The sequence below is a fragment of the Myotis daubentonii genome, chromosome 4 (genome assembly GCF_963259705.1).
Source record: "Myotis daubentonii chromosome 4, mMyoDau2.1, whole genome shotgun sequence".
Lineage (NCBI taxonomy): Eukaryota > Metazoa > Chordata > Mammalia > Chiroptera > Vespertilionidae > Myotis > Myotis daubentonii.
In genome coordinates, this window is record NC_081843.1 from 97268037 (window position 1) to 97289431 (window position 21395).

Consider the following 21395-nt stretch of genomic DNA (forward strand, 5'->3'; position numbering starts at 1 on the left):
AAACTGCACAGAAAAGTTAGAACAAGGCCGAACAGTGTGGGCAATTTGCAGCCAGCTTGTAACTAACAAACCATTATCTTCCCCAGCAAGGACACCCGAGCAAATAGCTAAAAAAACAACAACAACAACAAAAACCCCACAAAACTACCTGATGAGAATGCAGAAAGGGAAGGGGGGAGGGGAAAGGAAAAAAGGGCCGTTTTACACTCTAAGCAGAGAAGCCAGCAGTCTGGAGGCTTGGCGAGATAAAGTTGCCAGGTGCGTTTCATGAATCCTGGGAAGGCCACAACAAAGTAAAAAGGGACCTTGAGAATTGATCTGTACCCAAACAGCCAGCAGAGGAATTTTGAGATCATGGACAGGAGGGTGTATGATGCCTCGGGCCCCCACCCAGCTGCTCTCCAGATTAGCTGAGAGCCCGTCGGTGCTTCATAAGACAGATGTATAGGTTCGCTTGCTTTGCTGTTGCTTTTTTTTTCAATAAAAGTGCATTCTTTAATTGTTTTAACAAATTGGCTTTTCACAACGCAGCCAGGGTCTCTCATATAAATTCCTGTATATGAGAAGACGAACATCAAGGTTGGGGACTGCCCTCTCCCACTGGCTCAAGGGGCTGTCCTGTCTGGTCACACTTCTCTGATGTCAGTGATAAGTGCCTATAACAGTATCACTTTTTAACAAATGAATATTTCCTACTGTGACCTGAATCATTATTCCTACATCTTTATAGCTTTAAAGAGTGAGATGTAATATTTTCAGAAAAACTATACCTTCAGATATGTTTTACAAAATGTGTCTGAGAATTGAGTTGGGTCAAAGTTAGTTTTTCCATGAAATGTGAGAAAGTTATTAGGAAAAAAAAATTAAGAGGAATGCTTACCTAATAAAGAGAATAATTTTTAAAAGCATTTCTGAAAACTAATTTAAGAAAAGTAATAAAATTGTACTCTATCAAGTAGCCTATACTGCCGGGAGCCGGTCCATCCTTGCTGTTTCAAGGGACCTGGTATATATGGCATACAGTTCTTAATATGTTTGCTCACCTTCTTTGGCGCTGTGTTTTAACCAAAGTCACCTCTCTGAGAAAGGTTGAATCCCCAGGTAGGGATTTTCCCCCAAAGTTAGGGAGGGAATAAAACCCCTCAACTAAGTGCCAGGCGGGTAATTAATCCCTTTAACTACGAACAATCATGCTTAAACTACATAATCTTTTCTCCCTGGAATGGAGATAAGAAACGCCCTAACCTTTGTAATAGAGATTGATAGGATTGAATCAACTGGTATAAATACAGTTGTAACAAGACAGAAACACTCAGAACTTAGAACAGAATCAAGAAGACAGAATCTACACGGAGCCTAGAGACAGAAGAACTTCGCTGGAGAGAGCATGCTGGAGGATCCTGGAGAGGGACTGGCCTAGAGACAGAGCCTAGCGGGAGAACATGGCAAGGGATCCTGGACTGAACCTGACTACAGAGATTGGCAGGAGAACCTGACTGGAACCTGGACACTGAACCTGACTGGAGAGCCTGGACAGAACCTGGCTGGAGAACCTAGCGAGGGAACATGGCTACAGAACCTTGCTGGAGATCCGAAGCAGAACCTCTCTGGAGATCCAGACTAGAACTTGGCTGGAGATCCTGGCTAGGCTGCTGATCAACTGAACACTGTCTCAGTGTCATTCCTTCTTCGCCGACTCCGTCCACACCTTTGGGGACCCCTGGACCCGCTGGGGCTGGACCCCGGCACTATACAGATTAAGTTAATATTTTAATTTTTGATTTCTGTTCAATTGTTAAAACAGGTTTCTTAGCAACAGTTACTACACATACATCTCCAAATTACAGATTTGCTTCATTTTATATAGGTCATGAACACTTTTTGTTTTTTTATTTGAATCTGATATTTCATCTACTCATCAAATAAGTATAATTTAAAGTCTGTATTTAAGGATTTTGCTCATGTAAGCAGGTAAGTTAGGCCAAACTAGAGCTTTCATGTTATACTCTTGTGATTAGTTTTAATTAAAATATCATTCTACCCTAAGATTTCATGTGGACTGTCACAAAACCAATGTACACATTGGTGGTTCACTCTGAGGGTATACATCTTAAAGATTATCTAGACATTTTAGAACTGAGTCATATATTCTTTGAATTGTCCAGGAAATGTAAGTGAGGTTCCATTGATGTTTCTATCTCTCTCTCTCCCTCTCTCTTCCTCTCTGAAATCAATAAAAATCTATATTTATTGATGATCATTTCTTATAAATATCAACTCATTGCTATATTGGGAAAATTATCACAATAAAAAATGGTGGTTGTCTCACATTTACCATTCAGTCAGGCACTGAGATGAGTCACATAAAGGTAGGACATCAGGAAAATGCCAGGACCTAGTCCTAGACCTATAGTCTTGGAGTCTGACCAGCTGTGGGAAGATGCTGAAGATGTACCGCTGAGTGGAAAATGTTCAAATAAGCTTCAGGTAACTCCCGAAAAAGGCAGTGAGCTTTCTGGGGGAATAACATTTGGAGGAAAGAAGCTATCAAACCTCACAAAATGACAGAGGTCAAAATTAGACGCCAGCAAATAGTGAATGAGAGCAGAGCGAAAGCACCAGTGTGGAATTGGGCTGGATATTGGTGCTCATGGTTTCTGCTTCTGGGGATTGTGTGGGAGCTTTGTGACTCAGGTATTTTAAAGTTGAAGGCTGTGTATGGTCCAACTTGGTTCTAGAACTAAGCAAACATTTGTATGATAGGAATGTTTTGGGGGAAGGTAATACACCATTATTAATAATGTGGACAGAGAGAGAAAGAAAATAATACATATTCTCTCTCTCTCTCTCTCTCTCTCTCTCTCTCTCTCTCTCTCTCTCTCTCTCTCACACACACACACACACAATTCTATGCCAAAGCACATTTATCTCCTCTAATTTCATCTTTACAAGAACTGACTATTGCACTGTTTGATGGGTATTATTTTCCAAATATTATAGGAGACAAAGAGAACAGGCATTAGGGGGAAATTTCTAACCTGATTGCTCAAGGTAAGTGAAGGAATTCGTATATCACTCTAGTTCTCTCTGTTCAGAAAGTCAGCATCTTTATGTGTTATTTCACTGCCTCTCAATGGTGGTTGATTTATAGAATCAAATTCTATGTCAGTGTTAGAGTGAACTCAGTACATGAATGTGCTTACTAAAGTTGCAAGATAATTGGATTTGGATTGATATATGTGTAGAAGCATTAAAAAAATAGACACAGCATTTTATGTATACATGAATTTTTTAATGTTTCCAAGAAAAACTTAAAGTTACAATAAAAAATAACATGTGTACAGTGATTCGCTGTACAAAGATATATTTCTTTTTAACCAGCTTTGTAAATTATAACATTGCTGTAAGTTATAATTAACTAGATGTAAAGTGATTAATTGTCTGAATTTTGTCTGGGATTGAAGAGTTTTCTGGGATTTAGTGTTTTCAGTATGAAAACAAAGAAAGTCTTTAAGAAACCAAAAGTAGATGATTGTCCTAAATAATACATTCTTAAAACCCTAAATGCATTGCTTTGAAGGAGAAATATTTAGTTCTTAGGTAGGTAGAGAAAATAAAATCTGTGCTTTGAACTTAATATAGTATTTAAGTAACAGCATGCAATTTTGAGGTAGATTTTGGCAAATATAAGGCAGTTTATATACTTTCTGTGCACATGGTTGTCTTTCTTCCCCAAAGCCCTTTGAATTTCCTGAGACTAGCTTTATTCATCTCTGTGTTGCCAAGGATCTGGGATGTTATTTTGCAGACACTTCCCAGTGAAACAAACATAAATGGTGAAAATCATATTTTTAAAATTATTTAAAAATAAAAATCTACCATTTACTGTCCCTGGAAATTTTCTAAAAGCAATAGTAGATGGAAGAAATACTTACTGAAGAAAATCTACTAAAATATTTTAAGAATGGCAGGAGACTGTGGCACATGACACAGGACCTGAGCCCTGCCTCCCACTCCCATCTCCCAACTCAGCTGGACAGAAAACCCACTCTGGCCTGATGTGGTTGAGAAAACATGACTCCTCTGCCCGCAGCTCCCAATGAGATGTAACATCTTACCTGAGGGGCAGGGTTTCTCATCCCCTCAACTCTGAGTCTCAGAGGACAAATTTCTGGTGAGTGTGGTTGGGAGGTGGGCTGCTCACTTCCCCCACCCAACCCTGCTGGAAGGACACAGGCTCTACCCCTGGCAGGCAGATGATATGGGGCCCAATCACTCACTCCATTTAGCTAGTTCCTGGGAAGCTAAAAGGAAATCACCCTCTGCCTTCACCCATGCCTGGAACAGTGACTCTGAGAATTTCCCAGGGTTATAAGACAAACATAAGAATAGAAAATTTAGCCTAGCTACCGTGGCTCAGTGGTTGAGCATTGACCTATGAACCAGGAGGTTCATGCAGTTCGATTCCCAGTGAGGGCACATGCCTGGGTTGCAGTGTGGGGTGTGCAGGAGGCAGCCCATCAATGATTCTCTGTCATCATTGATGTTTCTATCTCTCTCTCTCCCTCTCCCTTCCTCTCTGAAATCAATAAAAATCTATATTTAAAAAAAGAATAGAGAACCCAGAAGATCTTCTGAAGATACTTGCTTTTCTTTATTTTTTAGCTTTAATAGACATAAAATTACAAACGACAATAATTATAACAATGTTTTATTGGGCTTTTGAATATATAGATGTAATAAAGATAAAATATATGTAAACATATGTATACATAATATACTTAATAGAACATAGCTACATAGAAATAAAATTTCTATATTTGACTAGAATTAAGCTAATATGAATAAAAATACAATGTTAAGCTTTATATAATAAAACCCAGAGCAGACACTAAGATATTATTGAAATAGGTTATGAAAAAATAATTTTATATTTGTAAAGTGATAATTTATTGGAGTGCTTGGAGTAGAGTATGTTTGTAACGGTCAGAACAAGATTGCTGTTAGGAAACAGTAATTGAAAAGTATTGTGCCCTAACTGGTTCAGATCAGTGCACAGAGCATAGGCTTGCAGATTGAAGGGTCCTGGGTTCGATTCCCGACAAGGGCACATGCCTGAGTTGCGGGCTCAATTCCCAGTAGGGAGTGTGCAAGAGGTAGTCAATCAATGACACTCTCTCATCATTGATGTTTCTATCTCTCTCTCCTCCCTTTCTCTCTGAAATCAATAAAAATATTTAATTAAAAAAAAAGAAAAGCATTGCATTCCATGCAAAGAAAGAGAGATAGGTTTCATTCTATATGGCTAATAGTAATAGCATCTCAGCATTGACAAGTACTTTCAGAATCTCAAACGATGCTTAAATTTGTTCTACTCCATCTGAACCAAGCATTTGGTCAATTTCTCATTACTCATGGTGCTTACTGTTCCCTGAGGATACTCGTTATGACCTTGGGCAGCTCTGACATGTCTTTGTTACATTTATCTGAATAATTTCTATAGATTCAATGCCCCTGTCTTATCTCTATTCCACTGGAATGTGACAAGTAAATCTAACACCTGCTTTATGTCAGCATCCTTATGAAGTCAAAGGCAGCTGGCATGTCCTTCTGTCTCCTTCTTTCAGCCTGCATATCCCTAGTTATTTCAAGTACTTCTCATAACCCATTGAATCAATCTCTTTATACCCCTTTATACCCTTGTCTCTCAGCAAGATTCTGGTATACAAGGAAATGCTTACAGTCTGGTCACCTTAAAATACACCTGACACTTAACAGGACACCTTTCCATCACAAAGCCACTCACAACATACCTACATTCCTTCTGATTGGGACAATTTAGACAGACAAATTCAACTCATATGCACATCTTCCGGGGAGGGGGGGGCATGTGTGGAAAGCAGAGCACCTAGAGAAAACCCATGCAGACAGGGAGAGAAGTGCAAAATCACCACACACATGGCCCTTGCCGGCATCAATTCTGTTTTCTCATCAATGTTATAAGAAAATGGCATGGAGCAAAACAGTGACACTGCCCATTTGTCTATACTGGATATTACCAGTATTTTAAATTTTCACAAATCTTTAAAACACAATTGAATAATGGAAAAAATAAAATAAATATAACCACGATAACCATTAAAAGGCCTTAACTTTTAATCCATACCCTAATTATACCCTTTGATAGTGTTCATTGCCCACAGGATCATAGCTCATCTCTGTATTATAACTCATGACTTAAATCACTTACCTTTTTTCTTTTTTTATTATTTGATATTCATTTATATTATTTATTATATGTTTTAATCAAATATATTTATTTTTTTATTTATTGCTTAAAGTATTACAAAGGGTATTACATATGTGTCCATTTTTCCCCCCCGCCCTAGACAGTCCCCTAGCCTCCCCTATCCCCCAGTGTCTTATGTCCATTGGTTATGCTTATATGCATGCATACAAGTCCTTTAGTTGATCTCTTACCCCCCTACCTCCTGCCCCCCAACCCTCCCTGGCCTTACCGCTGCAGTTTGACAATCTGTTTGAGGCAGCTCTGCCTCTGTATCTATTATTGTTCAAAAGTTTATAATGGTCTCTATTATCCATGAATGAGTGAGATCATGTGGTATTTTTCCTTCATTGACTGGCTTATTTCACTTAGCATAATGCTCTCCAGTTCCATCCATGACATTGCAAATGGTAAGAGTTCCTTCCTTTTTAGAGCAGCATAGTATTCCATCATGTAGATGTACCACAGTTTTCTAATCCATTCATCTACTGATGGGCACTTAGGCTGTTTCCAGATCTTAGCTATGGTGAATTGTGCTGCTATGAACATAGGGGTGCATATATCCTTTCTGATTGGTGTTTCTGGTTTCTTGGGATATATTCCTAGAAGTGGGATCAGAGGGTCAAATGGGAGTTGCATTTTCAGTTTTTTAAGGAAACTCCATACTGTCTTCCATAGTGGCTGCACCAGTCTGCATTCCCACCAGTAGTGCACAAGTGTTCCTTTTTCTCCACATCCTCTCCAGCACTTGTCGTTTGTTGATTTGTTGATGATAGCCAGTCTGACAGGTGTGAGATGGTACCTCATTATTATTTTGATTTGCATCTCTCGGATGATTAGTGACTTCGAGCATGTTTTCATATGTCTCTTGGCTTTCTGAATGTCCTCTTTTGAAAGGTGTCTATTTAGGTCCTTTGCCCATTTTTTGATTGGATTGTTTATCTTCCTTTTGTTAAGTTGTATGAGTTCCTATAAATTTTGGAGATTAGGCCCTTATCAGATATGACATTGGCAAATATGTTTTCCCACACAGTGGGTTTTCTCGTTGTTTTGTTGATGGTTTCTTTTGCTGTGCAGAAGCTTTTTATTTTGATGTAGTCCCATTTGTTCATTTTCTCTTTAGTTTCAAGTGCCCTAGGAGCTGTATCAGTGAAGAAATTGCTTCGGCATATGTCTGAGATTTTGTTGCCTTTGGATTCTTCTAGAATTTTTATGGTTTCCTGTCGTACATTTAAGTCCTTTATCCATTTTGAGTTTATTTTTGTGTATGGTGTAAGTTGGTGGTCTAGTTTCATTTTCTTGCATATATCTGTCCAATTTTCCCAACACCATTTATTGAAGAGACTATCTTGGCTCCATTGTATGTTCTTGCCTCCTTTGTCAAATATTAATTGAGCATATTGGTTCGGGCCGATTTCTGGGCTCTCTATTCTATTCCATTGATCTATATGCCTATTCTTGTGCCAGTACCAGGCAGTTTTGAGAACAGTGGCTTTGTAATACAACTTGATATCTGGTATTGAGATCCCACCTACTTTGTTCTTTTTCAGGATTGCTGCAGCTATTCGGGGTCTTTTTTTATTCCAGATGAATTTTTGGAGAGTTCGTTCTAGATCTCTGAAGTATGCCGTTGGTATTTTAATGGGAAGTGTGTTGAATTTATAGATTGCTTTGGGTAGTATGGACATTTTAATGATGTTGATTCTACCAATCCATGAACACGGTATGTTCTTCCATCTGTTTATGTCTTCCTCTATATCTTTTTTCAATGTCCTGTAGATTTCTGAGTAGAGGTCTTTTACCTCTTTAGTTAAGTTTATTCCTAGGTAGCTTAATTTTTTTGGTGCAATGGTAAACGGGATTGTTTTTATAATCTCTCTTTCTGAAAGTTCACTATTGGTGTATAGAAATGCCTCAGATTTCTTGGGGTTAATTTTGTATCCTGCTACATTGCCAAATTCATGTATTAAGTCTAGTAGCTTTTTGATGGAGTCTCTAGGGTTTTTTATGTATAATATCATGTCATCTGCAAATAAGGACAGTTTTACTTCCTCATTTCCAATTTGGATGCCTTTTATTTCTTCTTCTTGCCGAATTGCAATGGCTAACATTTCCAGTACTATGTTGAACAGGAGTGGTGAGAGGGGGCATCCCTGTCTTGTTCCTGTTCTTAGGGGAAATGGTGTTAGTTTTTGTCCATTGAGTATGATGTTGGCTGTGGGCCTGTCATATATGGCTTTTATTATGTTGAGGTATGATCCTTCTACTCCCGCCTTACTGAGAGTTTTTAACAAAAATGGGTGTTGAATTTTGTCAAATGCTTTTTCTGCATCAATTGATATGACCATGTGGTTTTTTTCTTTCAATTTGTTTATGTGATGTATCACGTTTGTTGATTTGCAGATATTGCACCATCCTTGCATCCCTGGGATAAATCCTACTTGGTCATGGTGTATGATCTTTCTGATGTACTGCTGGATCCGATTTGCTAAGATTTTGTTGAGGATTTTGGCATCTATGTTCATGAGGGATATTGGCCTGTAATTCTCTTTCATTGTGTTGTCTTTACCTGGTTTTGGTATTAGGGTGATGCTGGCTTCATAGAATGAGCTTGGAAGTGTTCCTTCCTCTTGAATTTTTTGTAGTAGTCTGAGGAGGATAGGTTTTAGTTCTTCCTTGAATGTTTGGTAAAACTCCCCTGTGAAGCTGTCTGGTCCTGGGCTTTTGTTTGCTGGAAGCTTTTTGATGACTGCTTCTATTTCTTCCATAGTTATTGGCCTGTTGAGACTTTTAGATTCTTCCTGATTGAGTTTTGGAATGTTGTATTTTTCTAGGAATTTGTCCATTTCCTCCGTGGTGTCTAGTTTGTTGGAGTAGAGCTGTCCATAGCATTTTTTAACAATCATTTGTATTTCTGTGGGGTCTGTTGTTATTTCGCCTCTATCGTTTCTGATTTTGTTTATTTTGGTCCTCTCTCTTTGCTTCTTGGTGAGTCTGGCTAGAGGTTTGTCAATCTTGTTTATCCTTTCAAAGAACCAGCTCTTGGTTTCATTGATTTTCTGTATTGTTTTTTTGGTCTCTATGTCATTTATTTCTGCTCTAATCTTTATTATCTCCTTCCTTCTGCTCACTCTGGGGTTCTCTTGTTGCTGTGTTTCTAATTCTTTGAGTTGTAGAGTTAGATGATTTACTACCATTTTTTCTTGTTTTTTGAGATAGGCCTGTAGAGCTATAAACTTCCCTCTCAGGACTGCTTTCATTGTATCCCATAGGTTTTGGATTGTTGTGTTTTCATTGTCATTAGTTTCCAGGATGTTTTTAATTTCTTCTTTGATCTCATTGGTAACCCAATCAATATTTAATAGCATGCTATTCAGCTTCCAGGTGTTTGAGTATTTTGGGTTGTTTTTATTGTAGTTTATTTCTAATATTATGCCATCGTGGTCTGCGAAGATGCTTTTTATCATTTCAATCTTCTTGAATTTGGGGAGACTTTGTTTGTGACCCAGTATATGGTCAATTTTTGAATATGTCTTATGAGCATTTGAGTAGAATGTATATTCCGTGGCATTGGGGTGAAGTGTTCTGAAGATGTCTATTAAGCCCATTTGATCTAGTGAGTCATTTAGGATTGCTGTTTCTTTGCTGATTGTTTATCTAGAGGACTTATCCAGTGCTGTCAGTGGTGTATTAAAGTCCCCTACTCTGATTGTATTGTTGTCGATCTCTCCTTTGATATCTTCCAGGAGTTTTTTTATGAATTTAGGTGCTCCTACATTGGGTGCATATATGTTTACCAGGGTTATATCTTCTTGTTGTATTGATCCCTTTAGTATTATGAAGTGGCCTTCTTTATCTCTCGTTATGGCCTTCACTTTGAGGTCTATTTTGTCCTATATAAGTATTGCTACCCCAGCTTTCTTTTCCTTTCCATTTGCCTGAAAGATATTTTTCCATTCTTTCACTTTCAGTCTGTGTGAGTCCCTTCTAATGAGGTGGGTTTCTTGTAGACAGCAGATGTATGGGTCATGTTTTTCAAGTTATTATGCCTCTCAGATATGTTTCCATAATTCCCAACAGCTTGTAGTCAGTTTCCTAACACAAACTCCATGGCTTTGCTAAACTCCTTTTGAAACTTCCTGAAAACCTTTCTTCCTCTCCTCACTTTGTCTGCCTCACTCTTCTCCTCAAAAATTCCTTTACCATATTTCAATATCAGCCAAACATCACGTGCAGGAAATTCTGTCTGAGCCAATAGGCTTGAACTGCATGTCTTTTCATTGCACTCTCTAATGTCTTCTTTGTTCTTTTAGCAGATGTTGAAATCTGCTTATATGTGTCTACCCAACAAGACTCTTCATTGGTGGGATTGTACTTTATTAAAATAATATGCCTCAATCCTAGTATGGGGTCTAAAAGATAGTGGACACTGAGCAAATATTTGCTAAATTGTACAAATGAACACAATCTACACCAACATTCTTCCAAAAATGCTATAGTCACGAAAGAGATTCTATAGCAATTTTCTCCTTAATTTAGGCATGGACTCTACTGAGTAAAGGTTCTGAAAAGGGCTACTGTGAGAAATGTTCTCTTGTGCAGAAAAGATTATGTGATAGAGAGAATTAAACTCATCATACCCTGTACTCCCTGACTTTCAAATGTGCCTTAACTTCATTTATGGTTTTTGAGAACATTCTTATGAGACAGGATACAACATTGATATCATTAGACATCAATGCATTCTCACCTCTCAAATCAACAGGAGAATTGTCAAAGGCAGATTAACAGCATGACTCCTACGCTGATTCTATAATTCTCAGCTATCTTCTGGTTTAGAAATAAGTTTCTAACCAATATTGACAAGAATTATAAATCTCATCTACGGTAGAAAGGCAAAGTAATTTTGATTTAGCACCAAAATGACATCCAAACTGCTCTAGTTTCCAATGACCAGCTTGTCTGCTATTTTGATATAGATACCTTAACAAACTGACTATGATGAACAAATAGATCACTTCCTTTGGCCTGGTGATTGAGATGGGCTAATTATGAAGATGCCATCTGCTTTCACCCATGGTTTGTAGTGGCCTTGCTTTGATTAAGCTGGCCAGAATAATGATGATAAATATATGGTGCATTGAGCCTTTTGGTTAGAAAAGCCCTATCATGTACAATGTTTATTTAAAATTGGTACTACTCTATAATATTAATTATAAGGAAAAACATTGATGACCTGGTTCAAATATTAGCTCTAAAACTTTCTAACTAGGTAAACTTGGGAGAATTTCTTAATGTCTCCATGCTTCATTTTCCTCATATATGAAATGGGAAGATTAATAATACTCACTTTTAGGGCCTTTGTGGGGTTTTAATAAATAAGCATACATACATATTTGGAACAATGTCCAGTACATGGTAAAATTTCAAAATGTTTATTATTATGATTGAAAATATATGTTTGAATATAAATAAATATATGTGTGTGTGTGTGTGTGTGTGCACGCGCACGCACACGCTCCACTATATTTCTCTCATTACCTGAAGATTTATATAAATTCAATTCTGTTTTTTGTTTTGTTTTTTCTTGGATTTTTTAGTCCAGTAGCTAAAATGGCAGTGTCTGTTATTACCAAGAAGGTTAGCTAATAAAGAAGATAAAAAAGACAGTATTAACCAAGGTCACTGTTTTTTTTAAAAGTGTCCAGATTTATAGAACAATAAACAACAATGGCCCTTTTATATGTGTTTGGGGGAAAGATTTCTGTGCATTTACCACATTGTCAGTTTAAAAATGTCCTCTCAATTTCCTTAATATGATGTCCTTTTCCCTACCTGTGAATACAAAGATTCTACTTCTGCTCTGGCCGAAGTTCTTTGCATCTGTTTCCAGATGTCTCTCCCACCCCCAGCTCTTCCCAAAGCCGCCATTAAGGGATTTTTTACGGCTCAAAAAAGTTTTAATATTCAGCAGGTTAAGGAAACCCATGGTCAGCTTCAGAATTTTAGTCTCTGCTGAGCTTTCAAGGTGTCAAGACCCTAAAATAATATGAACAGCAGGAGCACTAAATCTTTCATTATTTCCCCTTTCCCCTTGAGCATACTGACTTTGCAATAAAGAAGCTGTCATTTACACTCTTCTTTATTGCAAGGTGGGTAATAGCTACAGGGAGAAAAAATAAGGAACTGTGTCAAGTTAGCCTGACTGCCGTTATGATTAATGTGTAATCATTGTGCATTTGCATCTCCTCTTTTTTATATACAGGTACTTCATAGACTGGAAGAGTGATGGGGACAGCTACTTTACAATCGATGGAACAGAAGGAACCATCGCCACTAATGAATTGCTAGATAGAGAAAGCACGGCACAGTATAATTTCTCCATAATTGCGCGTAAAGTTAGTAAGTATGGCATAGACGGACTCGGTGTTATACTGCAGCTTTTGGATTTAACACTCTTAAACGAGTCCCTGCTGAGGTGTTTTTCATTTTTGGACTGACAGCTGAGTGGTCTCCTGGGGAAACTCCGAGACCTGTTCCTTTCCCTCAGAGCGTCAGTCCGGAGAGGTTGTGACAGCTGCCAGCGAGCCCTGTTTGCAGGATTGCATGAAAATCCAGCGCTGCATTTCATTGTGGGACCTCATCCCTTTCCCCGCTGCACTCTCAAAATCCCACCAGACCCCCCCCCCCACTTCTCTTCCACATCAGATCCCCCTATATGATTGGGAGCTTCATTGGCCAGGCAGGAGGAAGTAATTATAAAATCACCCATTCTGAAATATTTTCTGAAATTGAAGACTGCGTTTTAAAAATTACCCCTCTTCCTTCTCTATGCTTTCATTAGAATCTAATTTGTAAATGAATATCACTGTGGAATACACAGGAGTATTAAGTATTCTTCTTCAAGGAGTCACTCATATCTAAAGGATGGTTACAAATGATTGCTTGAGTTGATTCCTGCCTGGACCAGAAGAGAATCCCCAGGACTGAGTGATTATAGGTCTTCTTTGTTTGGCTGGATGATCAAGGGTATTATCACAACTTCCTAAGGTAACAGATTAGGTGTGCGTGGTGCCATCTGGCTATCAGTACAGCCGTTTGCAACAAAAGTGTATCTTTCCAGCCCTTCTGCTTATGATCTCTTGAAAGATTTGGGGAAATCCCTTCTGAGTATCGTTCATTTTGTTTCAGGCCTATTTAATTTTGTGCATGTGATACAAATACTTAGGCAGCTAATTTCACCTCTCAGGTGTGTGTGTGTGTGTGTGTGTGCGAGAGGGGGGGCAAGAGCTGGCTGTGAATGTTTCTGTTTGAGGGGATTTTGATCAATCTCAACTCACTGGGGGGTAAATAAGAAACAGTTTTGCTTATCTTCAGCAACTGCTTCAAAACATGAATAATCAGACACCTATTCCCAGGCCTTGGTGAGGTCTTTAGCACATTTCCTTCCCTTCAGGTTATTCTGATTACTAAAGGTAAGCCTAACAGAAACGTCAATGTAGCTCCTGCCTTGTACCTTGGAACAGTGACCTGTCATGTGAGAAGGCTGGCTACCCTGAAGCTACCACACTAGAGAGGCTGGTGCTCAGGCTGACCATCCAAGGTCAGCTCCGCCTTCTAACCATACCTGCCCATGTTCTGGAAGTATGAGTGAAACCTGGAACCTCTAGTCCAGGCCACTTGCTAGCTGAATACCGCAACGTAACTGCTGTCGCTACCATGTGAAATGCAATCTATTACCCAGGCAAAGCCTGCCCAGATTCTTACCCACACAATTGTGAGAAATACGAAAAGTGTAATTATTTCAAGCAACTACACGTTGGGGCCATTTGTTTTACGCAGCAGATAGATAACGGCAGAACTCAATGACACTATAAATTAGAACTGTGATTCTTTGCTTGTGGGAATAGATTCTCTAGTCCGTTAGAGTGGAAAAAAGATAGGGAGATAAAAATGCACAAATCTCCCTTATCTGTCCCCATATAGTGTTTGGTCGCCACTGCATCTATGACTGAAATGGACTGGCAGTAAGGCAGTTGCCCAAATACTGTCTTTTCCTGTGATTTTTTTAAAAAAATTATTTAATGCTGCTGGTGGTGGTTGAAAGGGAGGGAGTATCTCTCATTCCATCTGCATAGGAACTTGATATGGCCACCAGCAGAAGACCTTACAGCCTTTTAATTCCAGCATCCCCTTGTGGAACAGGCAGTCTTCTTTGGTGATTTAATAGCATAATTTTTCAATTTCAGCTCCTTTCTGCTGTACTAACTTGACCCTGAGGAAATTCACACATCTTTGTCATGCTAAGTAGGCACATTACAGGCTACTCTTCTACTGCATCCTTCTTCTGCCATCTCCTGCCCTCCTTGCTCAGTTAGGCTCTGAACACAGATGATCCAGTCTGAGCAGAGATATTATCAGCAGAACAGACCTCTAGTCTCCCCTTTGGAGTCCCCGCCCCCATCCTCTTTGTTTTCCCGAAACCTCCTTTCACACTTGTCATCTTTCCTCCCTCCAGTATCACGTCCTGTCACAGTTGCATATGCTATTCTGCATTACTTTCATGCTAACTTTCAATTATTTCGTTCAGCCAGAATGTTGGGGGCAGTTTAACCATGTTGTACATTAGCTTTTGTTTCCTAAGATGTTTGGCAATATAGTGAAAATGAGTTGTCTAAGATATTGAGTATAGGACTTGGACATAGTGACAGCTGACCAGAGGCAGTCTCTTCTATTCATCAAAGCCATAGTATCCATAGATTACTATTAGGATACTGTCCAGTCTAACCTAAACCTTCTTATAAATGCACACACAAAACTTGTGCATGTTTTTTGAAGTAGGAGTACCTTAACTCCAGGTGAAAGTGTGGATAGTGCATTGATCACCTGTATTGTAGCTCTAGAGGATCTTTCTTCCCAATGGCTACCCAGGCCATAAAGCCATCGTCATGCTATAAGGCACTTGTAGGAGCATGTCTGGCACCTAAATCAGAGTGTTGAGCTTCAACTATTTGGGAAATGGAAGGAGGCTATGGATCCTTATAGTGGAAGCAAGGGCCATTGATCCTCAAAGACTTAGATTTTTCAAACTTAGGGAATGCTATTTTTAATATTATTAATGTAATTAGGGCACATGCTGGCCCACTGAGTTAGTATTTACTTAAATGAAAATTAGGAGACCCAAGTGTGTGGAGTGTCATAAATTATGTTGGCCCTTACTGGAACATATGCAGAACTGTGACTTAGACCCATAATCTGTCTGTCTGTCTATCTATCTATCTATCTATCTATCTATCTATCTATCTATCTATCATCTCTATCTATCTATACAGAATATAGGAGTAAGCAAACATTTCTAAAATCTCTATCTACCCCTGGTCTAGTCTAGTATTTATTTAAACACCACTGTGTGGATGGATTTTAGAACCCTTGATAAGTCTGCTGGGGTAAACACTATATTTCTGTGTGAAAAATAAAGAGGCTAAACACATACCCTGCATTAATTAAATATTCTGCAATAAGAAGAGCTTACTGTGGCCCTGGCCAGTTTTTCTCAGTGGTTAGCATGTTGTCCCACAGCCTCCAGGTCAAGGGCATGTACCTCAGTTGCAGGTTCCCCACACCTGGTCAAGGCCATGCAGAAGGCAACCAATCAATGTGTCTCTCTCACGTTGATGTTTCTCCTCCCCCCTCCTCACTCCCTTCTATTCTCTCTAAAAATCATCCTCAGGTGAGGATTTACAAAAGGAAAAGGAAAAGAATAGCTTATTCTGGGCTTTATTTTGCTTGAATTCACAGAGTTTAAAAGTAAACTTTATTCATATTCTTATGCATAAGGCTATTTTCATTGATTGAACTAGCCAGCTGAGCAGAAAACTATCATCATACTGAATGACTGAGAAATAAATAGCCCATACTTGCCCTGCCAAGAAGAACAAAATTGTATAAATATACCTTATTGCAGATTGAACTAGCATATGTTAGTCCCTGTATCTTCTATAAAAACTCTCAGGTGAAATGAAATGGTACAATGATTGAACAACTTCCAATTAATTAAAAAGCAGTCATTAATCAGTGTTGCTATAGTTGGGGATCCAAATAATTTTATTAGAGTTCTAGTAATTCTTTTATGCATCACTACTTTGCTGTTTTTATTATGCTAATCTTGAGACTTTTTAAAGAGACAGAAGCTCCAAAAATTCACTTCATTCAAATTATCAGAAATTTTCAACATGATAATATTTCTATTTTTTTTGCTATTACTATAATACATATCATTAGGGAAAATAACTAAGAATAATTACATTAGAACCCTAGAACATGTTTTATATAATTGGAAAATAAACAGATGATACCAAAGATAATTCTTTTCTTAGTCATGTAATTACCTGGATGATAATGGATTATTTCCAGTTATTGTGGGATAGGTCAAAAATCAGTGAATTAACTTAGGAAATACTATATTTGGAGGAAATTTTCTATGTATACATATCATTATGAGTTGTGATTGTATTGTTAGTTAATTACTTTTTAAGTCTATTTGGCATATAAATCTATTTTGTTATAAATTCTTTTTAATTCAATATAATGCAAGTGATATGATTTTCATATGTACAGAAAAATCAAACTTTAGGCTTACTATTTTTCAGGCTCAACATTAATTTATACATTTGTTTTTATAAACTTTCATACAATATCATATTACATGCAAAGCACTATTTGTTTTGGGTTATGGAAAACTAAGACTGAAGTCTATTATTGAGAATAGTAAAGTTTAGAAGTAGTTAGAAGTTAACTAAAGTAAAGAATTTTAATAAACTATAACTATACAAATTATGCTGAATTATAGAGACTTCAGATTTAAGTGTGCTCTCATATAACCTTTAGGTGGAGGTTGCAAAAGATTATGACTAGGGAGCAAAACAGTGGAATAAGTCATATGAATAGTTACTCTTAGAGTGCAGATGACTTTTGAGAACTTAATATAACCATTGATTTTAATTCTAGATTGAAGTTATTTTTTCCCTTCTATTGTTCAAATAATTGCCCTCTTTTTCTTTTCATGGATACCTTACTTTACATGTGCATCTAGGTTTTTTATCTACTGTTCTGTAATTTCCTCCCCCACCCCTTCCAAGTAACTATATGAAACTATTTTGTATCTTCAAAGAAAGGGAAGTTTGATTTATACTAGTACAGTATTGGCAACATTTCAGTAGTATTGTAAGAGTAACACTTTGAAGAGAGAATCACTTCATTTATATAATTTATATAACGGTAAAAGTTCATACCCTTTCATAAAGTCTTGCAATGTATCATTTACATGGAAATAATAATCATTAACACCAATATAATCATAAACTTAATTTAGAAATGATACCATTTTTCTCCACTATTATATGCTGTGTAAATATAATGGAATTCAAATTTATGTTGTAATACCTTATATTTTATTTTAGACTTACTCAACTGCTTATGGTATACTACCCTAATTAAACTGCAACAGTACTTTAAATCAGTATAATTGCTCCATCAAAATCACATACACAACGGTAATGCTACTCTTATTTTTCTTTTTCTTAATTAGTATCCAATTTTCTTAGGAAATTAAACTACATGATGAGATTTTCACCTGAAGGTTGAAATTTGGATTTAAATAAAAGGGTGTATACAGAAAATTCATCTTAAACATCACATACCAAAAGTGGAATGCAAAACTAGGCAACATTTTTACATGGAAAATTTATTGACATCATGCACTATATTTTATTTTATTCATTTGTAAAATAGATGATCACAATAAACTTAGCAATCTTCTCAGGTATGAAGTTCTTAATATTAAGGACATCATCATAAATGTCTCTTATGCCCAGGATGTCATACTCTGCAACAAATGGATATGTTCATAATTAATAAATAAATTGATTGGCTTTGTACTTGTGGGAAATAAATAATGTTACACCTTAAATGAAAATATTTATATCATAACATTTATTTTTTCAGCAGATTTATACTTATAATGAATATAAAAGTACCAGTGACATTTTACTACTTATTTATTTATTTACTTATTTATTGCTACATATTTGTGTTCAGTGCATAAGGTTCACAAAGAAAAAATATTCATCAGATGGGCATCAAACAAGGTAAACTAGCAATAAGAATAGCATGTTGTAATGTTAATATGGAAAATAAGCAAGACATTATACTTTCACACAGAAAGGTATGAGGGAAATCCTCACTGTATGATGTGTTTTTCATTGATTCTAGAGAGAGAGGAAGGGAGAGGGAGACAGAGAAACATCGATTGGTTGCCTCCCAAACACACCCCAGCAGGGACTGAACCCACAACCTGGCTATGTGCCCTGGCAGGGAATCCAACCCATGACCCTCTGGTGCATGGCACAGCACTCTAACCAACTGAGTCATCAGCAAGTAATTTACTTTTACATCCTTACATCTGTTTAATTTTTATTTATAAAAAGCCACCTCTCTTTCATTCTCTTTGTAATTTATCATCATTCTTTAAAGGAGAAATCTTTTTGAGAGAGTTATTTAAATATGTAAATGATTCTAACCAATAATGTTTTAATTATGTGGACACAACATAAAAAATGTGTGTTTTAACCAGTGAAAACTATTACTATTGGTGATTGGTTCTATGAACTAACCCTGGTCGAATGGTGACCCTCAGGATCAGGGGTCCTCAAATTACGGCCCGCGGGCCACATGCAAATACAAATATTGTATGTGTTCCCGTTTTGTTTTTTTATTTCAAAATAAGGTATGTGCAGTGTGCATAGGAAGTTGTTCATAGTTTTTTTTAAACTATAGTCCGGCCCTCCAGTGGTCTGAGGGACAGTGAACTGGCCCCCTGTTTAAAAGGTTTGAGGACCCTTGCTTATGATAAACTAACAGCTAAAAGGTTGGCCTTACTTTGGTGGTGAGTTTCAGGATTACACACTAGTGTAGTGCACTGGTAGTTCTCTGAGAATGAAACATTGGTACCTCATTTACTCATCTCTTTCTTATTTATACTCAGTACAACACCTCAGTGGGTCACTGGGATTCCAAATAAAGGCTGAATTTAAAAAAAAATATATGCTATTTTCAGTATAAGCAATAACTGACCAGATTTTTAAATTATCTTTTCTCTTTTTATATTTTAACAGGTAACACATTATTAACCAGCAAAGTCAGCATATTGATTAATGTCCTAGATGTCAATGAATTTCCACCAGAAATAGCTGTGCCATATGAAACATCTGTATGTGAAAATGCCAAACCAGGACAGGTATCTTATCAATATTGTTAATTAGGAGTGTATAAAGGCCTATTACATGCATGTGCTTTAGGTTGTAAGACCATACATGAATATGTACACACACAGTAATGAAAGTTTCTGTCAAAGTCTTCAGATTTATGTTGGTGATAATGGGCCTCCAGGTTTTTTTCTACCTTGTTATAAATGAATGAATGAGTGGATGAATGAGTAAAATACAATAATGGTTATCAGGCATAAACAGATAAGTGTATTTCATGAAAAAAAAATTTTGACTAAACCAATCTGTGCACCTAGGTTCCAAAAGAAAAAATATGTTGATATCCTATAATTTGTTCTATATTCAAAACACCTTTAAGTAGTGTAACTACTCCTTTAAGAAAATATGAAGTTTTAATTTTTACTTGAAAAAATCTTAATATTTAAAAAGAATGTATTTTTTAAAAAGGGCATTCTTTAATCTATATTATTAATTTCATTTTGACTGTCTTCTATGCTGTATAGGACATTTGCCTCATAGTTTTAAATCTGTGATGTCCATTACCATAGGGCTATTAAATTTAAAAAAAAAATCCATGTTCTGACTTATGCTTGCCCTAGTTCAAGTGTGTAATAGCTGTATGTGGTGTGAATAGCTGTAATTTTGGTCAGGGAAAATACAGAAACATACAGTGGATGCTGCTGCTCTAATCCTTCTTTTGATAATTGAGGGGGAAACTATTGATTTTATTTCAGCATGACTAGTTTAGTCACATTTTCCCAAGTGATAAACACCTTAAATGTGCCCACAATTTACATAGGATGAGCCCAATGCCTGTTTTAGTGTCTGAAATAATAGATGCTGCATAAATGTTTATATAAATACACAACCTGATTTAGTTAGTTGGGGAGTTATAAGTTTACCTTAACTTAGTCATTTTCTACTTTTCAGATCCCTCCTCCCCATCCCCAATAGTCAATCCTTTATTTTTAAGTAATTAGGGACATTAATTATTTCATATCAATCAGAAACTTGCAATGCACTAAATGAAAGCCTTTTGGAAATAGAACTCTATTTAAGGCTTCTATGTTTACCTAGTAAATTAAAGGGTTTAAAAATTTGGGAGTAGTGAAGTTACTAGAGATAACTTCATTTTTTAAATATCTTGACAAATTGGTGAGAAATACATGTATCCTTGGAGAATCTTTTGCTAATATCTATCTGTTGGGCTTGTGTGCCCTATTGGGATACATTTATGTACAAAGTGTAACCCTGAAATGCCTCTTGGGATTGCAGAGAGTGCAGTACATGAGCATCTTCTGCTTTGACCTCAGCCATTCTGCCCTTCACCTAGGAACTATGCATAGGAACTATTTATCTTTTCCAAATTATAATTGAATATGTATGTATCTATGTATGTATGTATGAAAATAAGAAACAGAAAAGAGAAAGAGATGAGGCTGTGTATACCAGTAAACTTTTATATATTAGATCAGCAAAGATTTATATGGGAATTATTTTCTTTAGGGCAATTATTCCCAAGTGATAATTCCAAGTAAGTGACAGTTATGCTCCAATTGTCATGTCTCTTTGATGGTTGAATGACTTTTTTTTTATTCAAAAGTTATGTTCTTGATATGCATTACTGTTACATACCTTTAATTTAGTAAATAATTATGCTACTTGTAAGTAGTTAAAAGAAAATAAAATAAAACTTGAAAAACTTATTAGTGCTCCAATAAGTTAGATTTATTAACTTATTAGTGCTCCAATAAGTTAGATTTTATGGATGAGATCTAGATCTGAGCATATGGATTTGTGTGAAGTTAAAGTTTTACGGGGCCTGT

General features: G+C 36.8%; 1 protein-coding gene across 1 annotated transcript in view; it reads left to right on the forward strand.

The window, feature by feature from the left end:
• The window catches only part of CDH12 (cadherin 12), a 178221-nt gene that overhangs the window by 150609 nt on the left and 6217 nt on the right, over positions 1-21395 (forward strand). The window contains exons 7-8 of the mRNA XM_059691876.1: positions 12552-12688; positions 19459-19580. Coding sequence (XP_059547859.1) covers positions 12552-12688; positions 19459-19580 — 259 coding nt within the window. The remainder of the gene's footprint in view (positions 1-12551; positions 12689-19458; positions 19581-21395) is intronic.